The 15,159-nt window shown below is 43.2% G+C and overlaps 1 protein-coding gene across 20 annotated transcripts in view; it reads left to right on the top strand.

Moving 5' to 3' along the window:
- The window catches only part of ZNF182 (zinc finger protein 182), a 47,714-nt gene extending 32,761 nt beyond the window's left edge, over positions 1–14,953 (top strand). For 19 of the 20 annotated variants that reach the window (XM_045995695.1, XM_045995693.1, XM_045995700.1 and 16 more), the window contains 3 exons: positions 5,927–6,053; positions 6,358–6,453; positions 11,970–14,953. In XM_045995695.1, the coding sequence (XP_045851651.1) occupies positions 5,927–6,053; positions 6,358–6,453; positions 11,970–13,603 (1,857 nt within the window). In that variant the 3' untranslated portion in view covers positions 13,604–14,953. The remainder of the gene's footprint in view (positions 1–5,926; positions 6,054–6,357; positions 6,454–11,969) is intronic. The other variant, XM_045995703.1, reaches the window with a different exon arrangement.
- Positions 14,954–15,159: the final 206 nt, after the last annotated feature.

Below are 15,159 nucleotides of genomic sequence, written 5' to 3'. Positions count from 1 at the left end.
CAAGTAAGCAGAGAGGCAGGCAGAGAGAGAGGAGGAAGCAGTCTCCCTGCTGAGCAGAGAGCCCGATGCGGGGCTCGATCCCAGAACCCTGGGATCATGACCCAAGCTGAAGGCAGAGGCTTTAACCCACTGAGCCACTCAGGCGCCCCATCAAATAATTTTCTGATCCTTTCTCTCCTATCTTCTGGAACTCCTATAATGCTATTATTCTGTTTAATGTTGTGCCAGTGGTCTCTTAAGGTATCCTTACTCTTTTAGTTCTTTTTTATCTCTTTGATGCTCTTTCTGTATGTTTTCCATTGCTTCTCTGATTTGTGCTTCTATATAATCTCTTCTGCTTTTGAACCCTTCTTGTGCGTTTTTCAGTTTAGTTATAACTTCTGTTTGGTACTTACGTATTTTTCTTTTTTTTCCCAAAATACATTTATTAGAGAGAGACAGTATGCATGAGTGGGGGGAAGAGGCCAAGGGAGAGAGAGAAGCAGACTCCCTGCCCATCAGGGACCCCGACACAGGGCTCAATCCCAGGACCCTGAGATCATGGCCTGAGCTGAACACAGACACTTAACCTACTGTTCCACCTAGGTACCCACATATTTTTTTCTTTTTGTTGAAGTTCTTTTTTAAAAAAAAGATTTTATTTGTGACAGAGAACACGAGCAGAGGGAGAAGGCAGAGGGAGAGAGAGAAGCAGACTTCCCACTTAGCAGGGAGCCTGATGCTCGATCCAGGGACCCTGAGATCATGACCTGAGCTGAAGGCAGATGCTTAACTGACTGAGCCACCCAGGTGTCCCTCTTTTTTGAAGTTCTTTTTTTTTTTTAAAGATTTTATTTATTTATTTGACAGAAATCACAACTAGGCAGAGAGAGAGAGAGAGGGAAGCAGGCTCCCTGCCGAGCTGAGAGCCCGATGCGGGATTCGATCCCAGGACCCCGAGATCATGACTAGAGCCGAAGGCAGCGGCTTAACCCACTGAGCCACCCAGGCGCCCTTTTTTGAAGTTCTTATTGTGTTTGTCCTTTCTTCTCCTGAGATCAGTGAGCATCTTTATGACCATTACTTTGGATTCTGTATCAGGGAGTCTCCCTGTCTCTATTTCATTAAGGTCTTTTTCTGAGGGTTTGCTGCCGCCTTTGGTTTGGAGAATATTCCTCTGTCTCCTCATTTTGCTTGTTTCTCTGTGTTTGTCTATACGTATTAGGTGAAACAGCTACCTCCCTCGGTCTTGAAGGAGCAGTCTTGTGTAGGAAATGTTCTGTGTGGCCCAAAAGTCTCCCTTGGCCACCAGAGCCTGGCACTCTGTGGGTGTCCCTTGTGTGGGCTGCACATGCATGCCGGCTGTGAAGGGGCCACGGCTGCTGTGTGGGGAGGGCAGGGCTCAGGGCCCTTGAGCCCAGCTCTGTTGTGGTTGGGCTGCTGCAAGGGGAGAGTGGGATGCAAGCTGCTTTCCCTTTCCTTGTGGCCTGGTCTCTGCATGGGGAGGGCAGGGCTTAGGGCATTCACCCTGTCCATGTGCAGCTTAGCCACTGTGTGGGAAGGTGCGGCTCAGGGCACTGACCGGGCCTGCTGGCATCTTGGCCACTGAGCAAGGACAGTGGGGCTTGGGGTGCTCACCTGTCCTCCCCATGACTTGGTCTCTGTGAGGGTCGCATGGTGCTGGGTTTGCTCACCCAGCTCTGTTGTGGCTCAGATGCCTTGCAGGGTGTGTGGGGGGCTAACCGAGCCCCGTTACAGTGTGGGATGGGCAGAACATGCCCTCTGGTTGGTAGGCGCCCAGAATGGTGCCTGTCGGCTTTGTCACCAGCAAATTAGGATGAGATTGCAAAAATGTTGTTGGTCAGCATGTCCTTTCTCAGACAAAATCCTTGTAAGTTCTGTCTCTGTGGCAGCTGCTTGAAAATTAGTCAGTGTGTCTCTCTCCTTTATGGTCTAGGCGCTTTTCAGTCTGTTGCTTCTGCACTGGATATCAGGGTGGGTAGGTTTTGCACGAGAGCCCTTGAAGAATCTCTTCAAGGGATCTCTTTGTTCCCTACATTCCCTGATTCTCCTGGCCTTAATCCCCATTGACTTTCAAAACCAAACATTTTGGGGGGCTTTCTGGTGCAGGCCCCAGGGTCGGGGGTGCTGATGTGGGCCACAGTCCCTTTACTCTTTGAGTAGAGTACCATATTTTTGTGATCTCTTCCAATTGTGGGGTCACCACTCCTGGTGTAGGGTCCCACGTGAGGTTCTGTCACTGCCTCTCCTGGCCTTCTCATTGTGTCTCTTTGTCTTTTGTTGTGGAGGTGCTGCTGTTCATCTAGTTCTCAGGTCCTTTTTAGAGGAAAATTACTCTATATAGAGCTATAAGTTTGTCGTGTCTGCGGAAGGAGGTGATTTCATGGTCTTCTCACAGGGCTGTCTGGAACTCCCATTGTGGTTTTCATTTGCACTTTCTTCAGGACTAATGATGTGTTAAATATCTTTCTGTGTGCTTATTTGTGACTTGTATATTTTCTTTGGTTTAATATCTTTCTTTTGCCTTTTTTTTTTTTTAGTTTTGAGAGCTCTTTATATATTCTCAATACAGTTTTGTTTTTTTTTTTACCAGAATGTGATTTGTAAATATTTTCTTTCATTCTGTGGCTTTTTCTTCTTTTAACAGTGTCTCTTGAATTTCACTCTCCCATCTAAGAAATATTTGACTAACCTAAGGTTAAAAAGATTTTCTCCTTGTGTGAGTGTATTTTTTTTAAAGCCCCAACACAGGGCTTGGACGCATGACCCTGAAATCAAGACCTGAGCAGAGATCAAGAATTGGATGCTCAACTGACTGAGCCACCCAGGTGCCTCTCCTGTATCTTCTAGAAATTTTATAGGTTTAGATTTCACATTTAGGTCTGTGATCTGTTTTGTGTTTTGAGTTTTTTATATGTTGGAGATATTTATTGGAATATTTTGTTTTTGCATACGTATATCCAATTGTTCCAGCACCATTTGTTGAAATGCGAACTCCCATTTTTTGTTTAAACCTTTGCACTTCTGTTGAAAATAATTTTGGGGGCGCCGGGGTGGCTCAGTGGGTTAAAGCCTCTGCCTTCAGCTAAGGTCATGATCCCAGGGTCCTGGGATTGAGCCCTCTCTACCCAGCAGGGAGTCTGCCTCCCTTCCTCTCTCTCTGCCTACCTCTCTGCCTACTTGTGATCTCTGTTTGTCAAATAAATAAATAAAATATTTAAAAAATAATTTCTAAGTATAAAGTATAAAGTACATTTAATTATACATGAAATGCAGTTTATAAGTGTACAGCTTGGTGCATTATCACAGAGTGAATATACTTGTCTAGTCACCGCCCAGGTCAAGATTAGAAGAGGACGAGGACCCCCACTCATGCCCTCTCCCAACCAGAACCACCCACAAAGGTAATCACTCGCCTGACTTTTATTTTTTTTTAGGATTTATTTATTTATTTATTTGACAGAGGGAGACACTGAGAGAGGGAACACAAGTAGGGAGAGTGAGAGAGGGAGAAACAGGCTTCCCGCCGAGCAGGGAGCCTGATGTGGACTCAGTCCCAGGACACTGAGATCATGACCTGAGCCAAAGGCAGACGCTTAACAACTGAGCCACCCAGGTGCCCTTGCCTGACTTTTAACATCATGGATTAGCCTTGCCTGTGCTCTTACTCTCTATATAAATAGAATTGTGTAGTATATACTCTTGTGTCTAGATTCTTCTGCTCTTCGGTACATCTGTTTTGTGATTCATCTGTGTTACACAGTTTGTAGTTCATTTATTTTCATCACCACACAAGATCCCGTTGAATGACTGCCACAGTTTCCCTTTGTGGTGTTGAGGGACATCTGATTTTTTCCCCTGATTCAGTTTTAGAAGTAGGGCTTCTGTGAACATCCCTGCACTCGTTTTCTAGAGCACGTGTGCATGATTTTCTTGAAGCTGTGTACCTAGAGGAATTGCTGCGTCATACCGCATGCAAATCACTAACTTCAGTAAACACCGTTCAACAACTTCCCCAAGCAGCTCTGCCGGTATTTATTCCTGCTAACTGTGGGAGTTCTCATTTCACCACAGTCTTATGCTATTTTAGGCTGCTTCATTATAACCTTTCTAGTCGGGGCACAGGAATGTCTCAGCATGGCTTAAATTTTCATTTACCTGAGTGCTAATTGGGTGGAGTACATTTTCTTATGTTCATCGGCCATTTGGATCCTGTTTTTAGTGAAGTACACATTCACATCTCTTCTCGGCTTTTTGGTGTTGTTTTTCTTCTTGATGTGCAGGGGTTTTATGTGCACCAGAGAAGATCCCTTTATCAAAGTTGAATGTTGCAGATAATCTCCCCATTTCAGGCTTGCCTTTTTACTGTTCTGTCTTTATTTAAATTGCAGCTAGTTAAGATACAGTGTATTATTAGTTTCAGGCATACAGTATAGTGACTCAACACTTCCATACAACACCCAGTGCTCATCATGACAAGCGTCCTCCTTAATCCCCTTCACCTGTTTCACCCATCCCCCATCCCCTCCCTTCTGGCAACCATCACTTTGTTCTCTACAGACAAGAGTGTTTCTTGGCTTGACTCTTTTTCTCTTTTGTTTTCCCCTTTCCTCATTCATTCTGTTTCTTAAATTCCACATATGAGTGAAGTCATACGGTATTTATTTTTCTTTGACGAACTTATTTCACTTAGCATAATACTCTCTATCTCCATCCACATTGCAAATGGCAAGATTTTGCTCTTTTTTATGGCTGAGTACTAGTCCATTGTAGATATATAACACATCTTCTTTATCCATTCATCAGTCGATGGACACTGGGCTCTTTTTTCATAATTTGGCTGTTGTTGATAAATGGTGCTGTAAACATTGGGTGCACGTGTCCCTTCAAGTCAGTATCTTTTTTTTTTTTAAGATTTTATTTATTTGACAGAGAGAGACAGCAAGAAAGGGAACACAAGCAGGGGTAGTGGGGGAGGAAGAAGCAGACTTCCTGCAGAGCAGGGAGCCGATGCGGGGCTCCATCCCAGGACTCTGGGATCACAACCTGAGCCAAAGGCAAACGCTTAACCGACTGAGCCCCCCAGGTGCCCCTCAAGTCAGTATCTTTGAATCCTTTGGGTAAATAGCTAGTAGCAGAGTTGCTGGATTATAGGGTAGCTCTATTTTAAAGTTTTTGAGGAACCTCCATACTGTTTTCCAGAGTGGTTGCCCCAGCTTGCATCCCCACTACCCTTTCTCCACATCCTCGCCAACACCTGTTGTTTTGTGTGTTCTTAATTTTAGCCATTCTGACAGGTGTGAGGTGGTGTCTATCTCATTGTGGTTTTGATTTGTATTTCCCTGACTGTTGTACTTTTAATCTTGTAACATGTACAAATCTTTTCCTTCATGAGTAGCACTTTCCACATCTTGTTTCGGAATTCTTTCCCTCCACCAAGACCATGAAAACATTTTCCTGTCCTGTTTCCTAGGTACCTCCTTGTGTTATCATTCACATTAGATTTACAATTCCTCTGTAGCGGATTCTTGAGTATGGTGAGTTAGTGGCTAAAGGTGATTTCCCCCCATAGATACCCAGTAATCCGTCCACATTTATTTGAAAAGTTCATCCCCCCCATGCCTTGCCATGTCAACTTTGTCATAACTCAGGTGTCCAGAGGGCATTTGGATTCTCTTTTTAGTCCTACTGGACTGTCTTTCCTTGTGCAAATACCACATCGTTTAACATGCATTCTGTATACTTGTGGAACAGTCCATATACTCGATGGATCAGTCTTTCTGCTGGGGCTTGTGATTTCCCAACAAAGCAGGCGTCCGGTATTAAGTCATCATCACGAACTGGGAACCCAGTCAGCAGTTCCCTGCATTTCATCCTCCTCACCCAGTGGTCAGTATTTTGGAGTACAAGGAATGTGCAATTACAGGGACTCGTGACATTCGAGGATGTGGCTGTGGATTTCACCCCGGAGGAGTGGCAGTACTTGAACCCTCCACAGAAGACTCTGTACCGAGAAGTGATGCTGGAGACGTACAGCAACCTGGTCTCTGTGGGTAAGAATGGCCTCCTCAGGTCATTTTGCTGCTCATGACTATTGCGTCTGATAGAGGGCCTTTCCTTGCTAGTTCTGGAAAACTTGTCAGGTCTCTGAACTGCTTGAAACCTCAGATGTTGAGTTCCAGGGATCGAAGTTTCCTCACAGGGTGTTTGTGAACTCAAAACCCAGGTGGAATGGTTCGACTTGACCACTGGACCATTGTGTCAAGTGAGCGGGTCTCCCACGCCCCAGACCCCACCGCCATCTTTCTCAGAGGCTCTCTGAAGACCCCAGGAGGTATCACTGTCATTTCTCATTAGCAGGACCGCAGGGGACCAAACCAGACCTCATCCTCAAGTTGGAGGTCAAAGAGCCATGCCTGGGAGAAACAAAAATCTCCTTCTGGAGCTTTCCAGGTGAGTGGGATCGACTCAAGATGACGGGGACAGGGGGTGCCAGCTTGTCAGCCAGGGGCGATTGTCAGCCAGGGGCAAAGACATCTGAAAGAGCTTTCAGGAATGTCTGGAGAAGCGCTGTGACCCTTTGATCTTGTTGGACAGGGACATGAATACCTCAGACATAGGACTGACACCACTTGCCCCTGTCCCACACCTACTAGACCACTCCCCTTAAGTTGGTGCTCACCCCAGAGTTTCTGCACAGCTTTTTCTCCCAGTGGCTAAGTGTCTTGTAAGTGCCGGTCCTGCCCCACGCCCTCTCCCAGTCTCGCTTCTCACTGCCTTATCTGAAGCCAGGGCCCCCTGAGTCTCAGGCCTCGGCACTACTGTCCTGACGCCTGCCTGAGCTACCTGTTTCCATCCAGTCTAGATAATCCTATCAGGTTTGCTCTCCTAAAACATCTTGATTATCTTTGTTTAAAAATAGCTTTATTGAGAGAGAATTCCCAGACCACAAACTTCACTCTCTCTGATGGATACAAATGCAGCGGTTTTTAGTATATTCGCCAAGGTAGGAAACCATCACCATTATCTAATTCTAGAACATTATCATCACCCCAGAAAGAAGCCCTTACCCCTCATCAGTCAGTCTCTATTTCCTTCTTCCCCCATCCCCTGGCAACCAATTTCTGCCTCTATGCTTTTTCCTGTCCTGGAGATTTCACGTAAATGGAACCATACAAAATGTGGCCTTTCGTGTCTGGTTTCTTTCACTCGGCATGGTTTCCAGGTCCCTCCACGGGGTAGCGTGTGTTAGGACTTTATTCCGTTTTATGGTAGGATGATACTCTGTTGTCTGGATCACACCACTTCTGTTCATTTATCTGCTGATGGATATTTAGACTGTTCCCACTTTTTGGCCATTAGAAAGCTGCTGTGAACATTCGTGTAGAATTTTTTGTGGAGATGAATGTTCTCATTCCTTTTGAATATGGACATAGGAGTGGGATTGTTAAACCATATGTTTAACATTTTGTGGAGCTGCCAAATGATTAATATCCTGTTTTCAAAAATTTTTACTGAGTGGTTTTATCACCCACAGAAGATTCTTGCCTGAATCAATTTATAAGATGTTTGGAAGAAGGGGGAATTTTCTATCATTCCTTCTCCGTTTATAAGTTGGCACTCTTCTCTTACCCTGTCCCTTTAATGAGTGCATTTTAGTATTGGTATGGACTCAAAGTTTTATTTTTCAGGATGTTATAATGCACTAATGTCTTCTGTCGTTACTCATTTTGATGTTCAAATTGTCCTCAGTTTGTCCAGTAGGAGTCCCTTCGGGCTGGCTCCTCCGTCTCTTAACATGACCCCATCCTTCTCTGAGCACTTTCTAGCACAGAAATATGTTCCAGGTTCACACTGTATTTGCCCTGTTTCAGACCTAGAATCAGCAGATTCTCCAAGGATTTCTGATCCCTTTTAGTGGAGGATGGTATTGAGAAATGAGGATCTGCAGGCGGAGGGTTCTCACAACTCCTTGCGTACTCGTTTCTCATAACATACAAACGATTCCCAGCTATCTCCTTCCCCCTTTTAAGTAACTGGTTAATTTGTCTTTTAGTTTCCCACGTTCTGGACTTTGCTAAGTACCCTACTTAACATATTCCTCTGTGCCTTATTTTTTTCTTGTAAATTGATGGTTAGATTTTGAAGTTTGACCAGATTCAGGGTTTTATTTCTTTTTTCTTTAAGCAAGTTCACTTCCTAGCTGGCGTGACATCCTCTCATCAGGAGGCGTGTAATGCGTGGTTGTCTGTTGTAGTTATGAGTTCTCGGTGGTCATTGCTTGCATCTGTTCATTAATATTGCAAAATGGTGATATTCTGTCGTGCCTTCTTTGTTGATTAGCTGGAATAGTTCCATAAAGAAGACTGATTTTCTTTCATCTGTTACTTATATTGTGCATTCCAGGAGTTCCATTTCAGTTACATACGTTTTTTTTCCTGTTTGTTTACCAGTTTTAAAAATAATGAGTTGGTTTTGGGGCGCCTGGGTGGCTCAGTGGGTTAAAGTCTCTGCCTTCAGCTCAGGTCGTGATCTCGGGGTCCTGGGATCGAGCCCCACATTGGGCTCTCTCCTCGGTGGGGAGCCTGCTTCCCCCTCTCTCTGCCTGCCTCTCTGCCTACTTGTGATCTCTCACACTGTCAGATAAAGAAAATCTTTAAAAAAAAATAATGAGTTGGTTTTATGGCATCATTCAAAAGGTGACTAATAGGTCTTTTTAAAAATTCTTTAAAAAGATTTATTTATTTATTTATTTGACAGAGAGGGAGAGAGAGAGAGAGATCACAAGTAGGCGGGGGGGGGGGTGGTGGTGGAAGCAGGCTCCCCACTGAGTAGGGAGCCCGATGCGGGGCTCAATCCCAGGACCCTGAGATCATGACCTGAGCCAAAGGCTGAGGCTTAACCCATTGAGCCACCCAGGCGCCCCTAATAGGTCTTTTTAAAAAAAATATCAATATTTTGTGTTTTAATCCATTGCCGTATCCTCATTATGAATCAGACTGCCTTATCTCTGGCCAGCAGAAACTTTCTGGTATTACAAGATGTTCCAGGCTTATTTTATATAGTTCTCATCTCTAGCCTGGAATGAGCCATTTCTCCAAGGAACCCTGTTTTTTGTTTGTTTTGGATTTTTTTGGTTGGTTGGTTGGGTTTTTGGGGTGGTAAATAGTGTTTTGAGACCACAGTTTGGATGCTAGTGAATTGCTTCTAGGCATTTTAAAAATTGACAGAGATGCCCGGGTGGCTCAGTCATTAAGCGTCTGCCTTCGCCTCAGGTCATGGTCCTGGAGTCCTGGGATGGAGCCCCCCATTGGGCTCCCTGCTCAGTGGGGAGCCTGCTTCTCCCTCTGCCTGTGCTCTCTCTCAATCTATCTCAATTAAATAAAGTCTCTAAAAAAAGTAAAAATAAAAATTGACAGAGCTAGGAACCATGTAAAAACGATTTTTTAAAAGATTTTATTTGAGAGAGAGAGTGAGTGAGAGAGAGAGCAGGAGCTTGGTGGGGGCCAAGTAGACTCCCTGCTGAGCAGGGAAGCCCAATGCAGGGCTTTATCCATGACCTGAGCCATCCAGGTGCCCAGTAAAAAAGTTTTTTAAGAGAAAATACATCATGTATTCAAATTGATACTTCTCCTTCATTTAAAAAGATTGGTATTTCCAAATCAAATTCTGGGGTTAAACGTTTCTGTTAATCTTACATCTGATGGTAATGTAGTTAGTATTCTTCTGAGACTGCTGTCGATAGTGGTATGAATCAACTGAGGTAATCACGTTGGTGCCATTGAGAACCAAGACTTTGCAGTGATGGTGGTTTGGAAATACAGATGAGGGTACATTATTATTACGGGATCCTTTTAAATCCAGTTTTGCGTTAGCCTGCTTCCTCCTCTCTCTCTCTGCCTGCCTCTCTGCCTACTTGTGATCTCCGTCAAATAAATAAATAAAATCTTAAAAAAAAAACCCACAAAATTTTATGTATAAAATACTGACTTGGTTCCAAAGTCAAATCTAGAATAGAAGGTATATTTAAAGAAGTTCAGCTTCTTTCCTTGCATTTCATTCTCTCCCTTCCTTCTGTAGGTAACCATTTATTAAAATGTAAAGGTGTATTCTTCCCTTGTTTACCTGTTGAGCCTGTATAAGTATGTGTTTATAGATTTCTTTCCTTAGAAATACGGTAGCCTACTACACAGTTTTCTTCACCTTTTTTCACTTAATGGTCAAGAGCATGTGAAATGTGTTATTTCTTTTCAGAGTAGTGCCGTGGCTCTGAGTCAGCGTAGCTGCTATTGTAGTAGCAGCATTGGTTGTGACACTTGGTGGAGCTTGGGTGGCCCCATCAGATGTATTTTGCAAAAACAACTTCTGTGAGTCTGATATTCATGCCTAAGAATGAGTTTTTTGCTAATGATACTAAGGATGTCATAGGAACATGGTCCATTTTCAAATTCAGTATTACTATCGTAAATGTTTTCACTGTTAAGTCTGAGTGGTAGTCTGAGTAGTTTTTTATACTCTTTCATCTTTTCTGTCCATTTTTCATACAAAATTTCAGGAAAAGGTGAAAAGTCAACTACAGAAATGATTAAGATTTCGGTAGATGCAGAAAGTATTTACCATATTTTATTGACTTCAAGATCCAATTGATTTTAAAACATAGCCACTAAGAAAAGTTTCCACCACTTAATTGGTGACATGCCATTGATAATAAGGTACATCTGGGTTCAGAAATGTGTTAAAATGTGTGGGGCGCCTGGGTGGCTCAGTGGATTAAGCCGCTGCCTTCGGCTCAGGTCATGATCTCAGGGTCCTGGGATCGAGCCCCACATCAGGCTCTCTGCTCCGTGGGGAGCCTGCTTCCTCCTCTCTCTCTGCCTGCCTCTCTGCCTACTTGTGATCTCTCTCTGTCAAATAAATAAATAAAAATCTTTAAAAAAAAAAAAAGAAATGTGTTAAAATGTGAAATAATGTGCATCTTGCAGGTGATGAAATATGGTATATTTAAGGCGAAGCTTTGCAACTTTAACTTTCTAAATGAGTGGGACAGATAGCTACTTTAGAAAAAAACAGAAATTAGTTATATAGGAAGATCAGAATAAGCTTCTTTGAAAAGACAGAATTGCTTCTTGAAAGTTATCTAGATTTTGTGGGTTGTTTTTTTTTAAGATTTTATTTATTTATTTGACAGAGATCACAAGTAGGCAGAGAGGCAGGCAGAGAGAGAGGAAGAAGCAGGCTCCCTGTGGAGCAGAGAGCCTGATGCGGGGCTCGATCCCAAGACCCTGAGATCATGACCTGAGCTGAAGGCAGAGGCTTTAACCCACTGAGCCACCCAGGCAACCCGAAAGTTATCTAGATTTTGAATATAGCAAAATATGGGAAACTAGGCTATGTGAGTGATAGAAAATGAGGAAGGGTTTGGCATTGATAGAGTCATAGTTTTTAGTGAAAATAGTGTGGACGGGAGAAGGTGGGGTTGAACTGTGAATGCAAGCTTGGATGAATCCAAATTGGGGAAAGATCTTTGAGTTTTTCTTCGTTTTTGTAAGGTTAATTATTCTGCATCTTTCTCTGATTGACTAAGAATGTGGATTCAGGATTGTCTAAGATTTGAGTCCACTAACCACACTGTTGCATTTCTACTTAGAAATTGTATAAGTCCTGGACACTTAAGAGTTCATATGATAAATGAAGATATAGGTTGATAAGGTCCCCAGAGTTGACAGGAATCAGAGATGATGTAAAAGTAGAAGTAAGACAGACTGAGATGTCAGGGCAAGATTGTTCTTGGTAGCAAAAAGCCTAGCAGGTGGGAGTTTAGTAAAAGAACAGGATTTGATGGTCAGGATCTTCTCTAGAACTCAGATAAAATGAGATAATAGTATCAGCTTTCATATGGTAGGGCACTTTAAAGAAGGTTCATTATATAATGTTAAGTTACAAAAATGGTTTATTGTACTTCCTTCTAGAAGCAGTCTGTCAAATTGGTGAACAGATTGAGAGACAGCACCAGGATGACCAAGATAGCTATCTGTTGATGCAAGTTGGATTCCCTGACAAGAAAACGATTATCACCAAGACTGGCCATGACTATAATGAATTTGGAAATGCATTTCATCTGAATACAAACCTTGTTGCTTCAATCCAAAGGTCCCATAAATATGAGCCATTTGGAAATAATATGGTGGATAGTTTAGACTTATTTAGCAGAAGCTCTGTAGGAAAGAAACATGATAGTGGATGTGCAAAGTTATTCTTCCATACAGAGTATGAGAAAACAACTCCTGGAGTAGAGCCCCATGGATATAAAGAGTGTGGGAAGGCCCTCAGGCGGAAGAAAGGGCTCAGTCTACAAGAGAGAATTAAAAATGGAGAGAAACCCTTCGAATGCACCGCGTGTAGGAAAACCTTCAGCAAGAAGTCACACCTCATTGTACATTGGAGAACTCATACCGGAGAGAAACCCTTTGGATGTACTGAATGTGGAAAAGCCTTTAGCCAAAAATCTCAGCTCATTATACACTTGAGAAGTCATACAGGAGAGCGACCTTTTGAGTGCCCAGAATGTGGAAAAGCTTTCAGAGAAAAGTCAACCGTCATCATACATTACAGGACTCACACAGGAGAGAAACCTTATGAGTGTAATGAATGTGGAAAAGCCTTCACTCAGAAGTCAAACCTCATTGTCCATCAGAAAACGCACACGGGCGAGAAAACTTATGAATGCACTAAATGTGGGGAATCTTTCATACAGAAGCTTGATCTAATTATACATCACAGTACTCATACAGGAAAGAAACCCCATGAATGTAACGAGTGTAAGAAAACTTTCAGTGATAAGTCAACTCTTGTTATACATCAAAGAACTCATACAGGGGAGAAACCTCATAAATGTGCCGAATGCGGGAAGTCTTTCAACGAGAAGTCAACCCTCATCGTGCATCAGCGAACTCATACAGGAGAGAAACCCTATGAATGTGATGTGTGCGGGAAAACCTTCACCCAGAAATCCAACCTTGGTGTACATCAGCGAACTCATTCAGGAGAGAAGCCTTTTGAATGTAATGAATGTGAGAAAGCATTCTCTCAGAAATCTTATCTCATGCTCCACCAGAGGGGTCACACAGGAGAGAAGCCCTATGAATGCAGTGAATGTGAAAAGGCATTTTCCCAGAAATCATACCTCATTATACATCAAAGAACCCATACAGAAGAAAAACCCTATAAATGTAATGAATGTGGCAAAGCCTTCAGAGAAAAATCCAAGCTCATTATACATCAGAGAATTCACACAGGAGAGAAACCCTATGAATGTCCCGTATGTTGGAAAGCTTTCAGCCAAAAGTCCCAGCTCATAATACATCAGCGAACACACACAGGAGAGAAACCCTACGCATGTTCTGAGTGTGGCAAAGCCTTCAGAGAAAAATCCACATTCACTGTACACCAGAGAACTCATACGGGAGAGAAACCCTATAAGTGTGCAGAATGTGGGAAGGCTTTTACCCAAAAATCAAACCTGATCGTACATCAGAGAACACACACGGGAAAGAAAGCCCACACGAAGGGCCACAGCCGGAAGTCAAAGCTCATCACACATTAACGAGTAGATCCAAGGTGCCTGTTAAGGTTCACTGAGGGAAAGTTTTGTCTAATTAACGTTTTAAAGGTACGTTCTGATTTCTGGTTTAAGTATGGGGAGTAAAAGTCAGGCTCTTTTCATCTTAGTCTTCATCCAGACACTACAAGGAGCAAAAGCGGAAGTGTAATCTCTGTATCTGCCACGAGGAGGAGATAGCGGAAACCCTGCCAAGAGCGCAGCCGGAGGCAGAGGGGACCACGCGCCAGGGCAGGAGATCTCGAAGCAAACACTCAGGGCTGCACACGTGGGGCTGCACTGGTGAGGACTCACCAGTTGAGGTTCAGGATATCCCCCAAGTGCAAGGCCAACTACATCCACCACGGTAACAGAGGGCATTGACAGATGGGAGTTAGGATGTCTCTGAGACCCATTTGGGGTCTGAGGAGAGGCTGGCAGAGGCCTTGACAAGGAATCACTCAGACAAGCCATATTTGTAGAAAGTCGTCTGCAGTCATGAGAGGAGCACTTGACAGGGGCTGGGGCAGAAGAAGGGTGTGTTCCTTGTGAAGAGCCCTACAGCTTCCCCGGTTTACGGACTCTGGAGAAGTCAAACCTAAAAGAAATACCAAATTGGGGTGGGGGTGACAGTTTTAAGAAAAACTCTTACCTGCCTAGAATGTGGCTCCCATTTCTTACCCCACATGAACGTCTGGGGAATAGCAAGTCCAGGAAAAACTCTTATTCAAATAATGATTCCAAAGTAATGAAAACCACAAAGGCAATGGCTTTTGAGCCCACAGTTCCACTTCTAGGAGTGTATATACTCACGTACGTACAAAATGATGACCACGCAGAGATCTTCACGGGCGCACTGCGAAAACAAAAGGTTGGAAGCTGTCTAGATGACAGGGGTCTAGATCCCGAAATCCTGGTATGTTCATACAGCAAACCTCCTAGGTAGACAAAATGAAAAAAAAAAAAAAATACGCGCGCGTGTGTGTGTATGTGTGTGTATGTGTGTGTATGTGTGTGTGTATATATATATGTAGAAATATATAAAAATTTATATATATACATATATATAAAGAGAACTTGGACATCATCTGTGTAGCGATGTGGGACGATCTCCAACACAATTAGGTACAAAAAGCAAGGCGCAGGATCATGAATATAATATGCTACCGTTCGCATATAAAAACAAATTGCAAGTACGTAATTGAGCATATATGAATCAACTCTCTCTGGGAAGATCCATGAGAAGCTGCGAACCCTGATTACCTCTGGGAAAGGGCAGGGGAAGTGGGTGGCTGGGGGAATGGAATTGGGAGGGAGACACCTCTGTGTCCTTTCATAACTTTTGAAAATTGTGCTCTGTGGCTGTACTACCTTTTCAATAAATAAAACTTTTTAAAATGAATATTTTGTTCCATTGCTGTGATAATGAAGTTATTAGATTCTAGATACAGGATTTCCTAACATTTGAGACACGGATGTTCAATATGGAATTTAATGTTTTGAGTGAATAGTGAACAGAATAATCTATCAGACCAACAGATAGTCAGCTGGTTCGAAAGGCA

This window comes from Meles meles, chromosome X (genome assembly GCF_922984935.1).
Source record: "Meles meles chromosome X, mMelMel3.1 paternal haplotype, whole genome shotgun sequence".
NCBI classification, from domain to species: domain Eukaryota; kingdom Metazoa; phylum Chordata; class Mammalia; order Carnivora; family Mustelidae; genus Meles; species Meles meles.
This window is presented reverse-complemented; position numbering and strand designations above follow the sequence as displayed.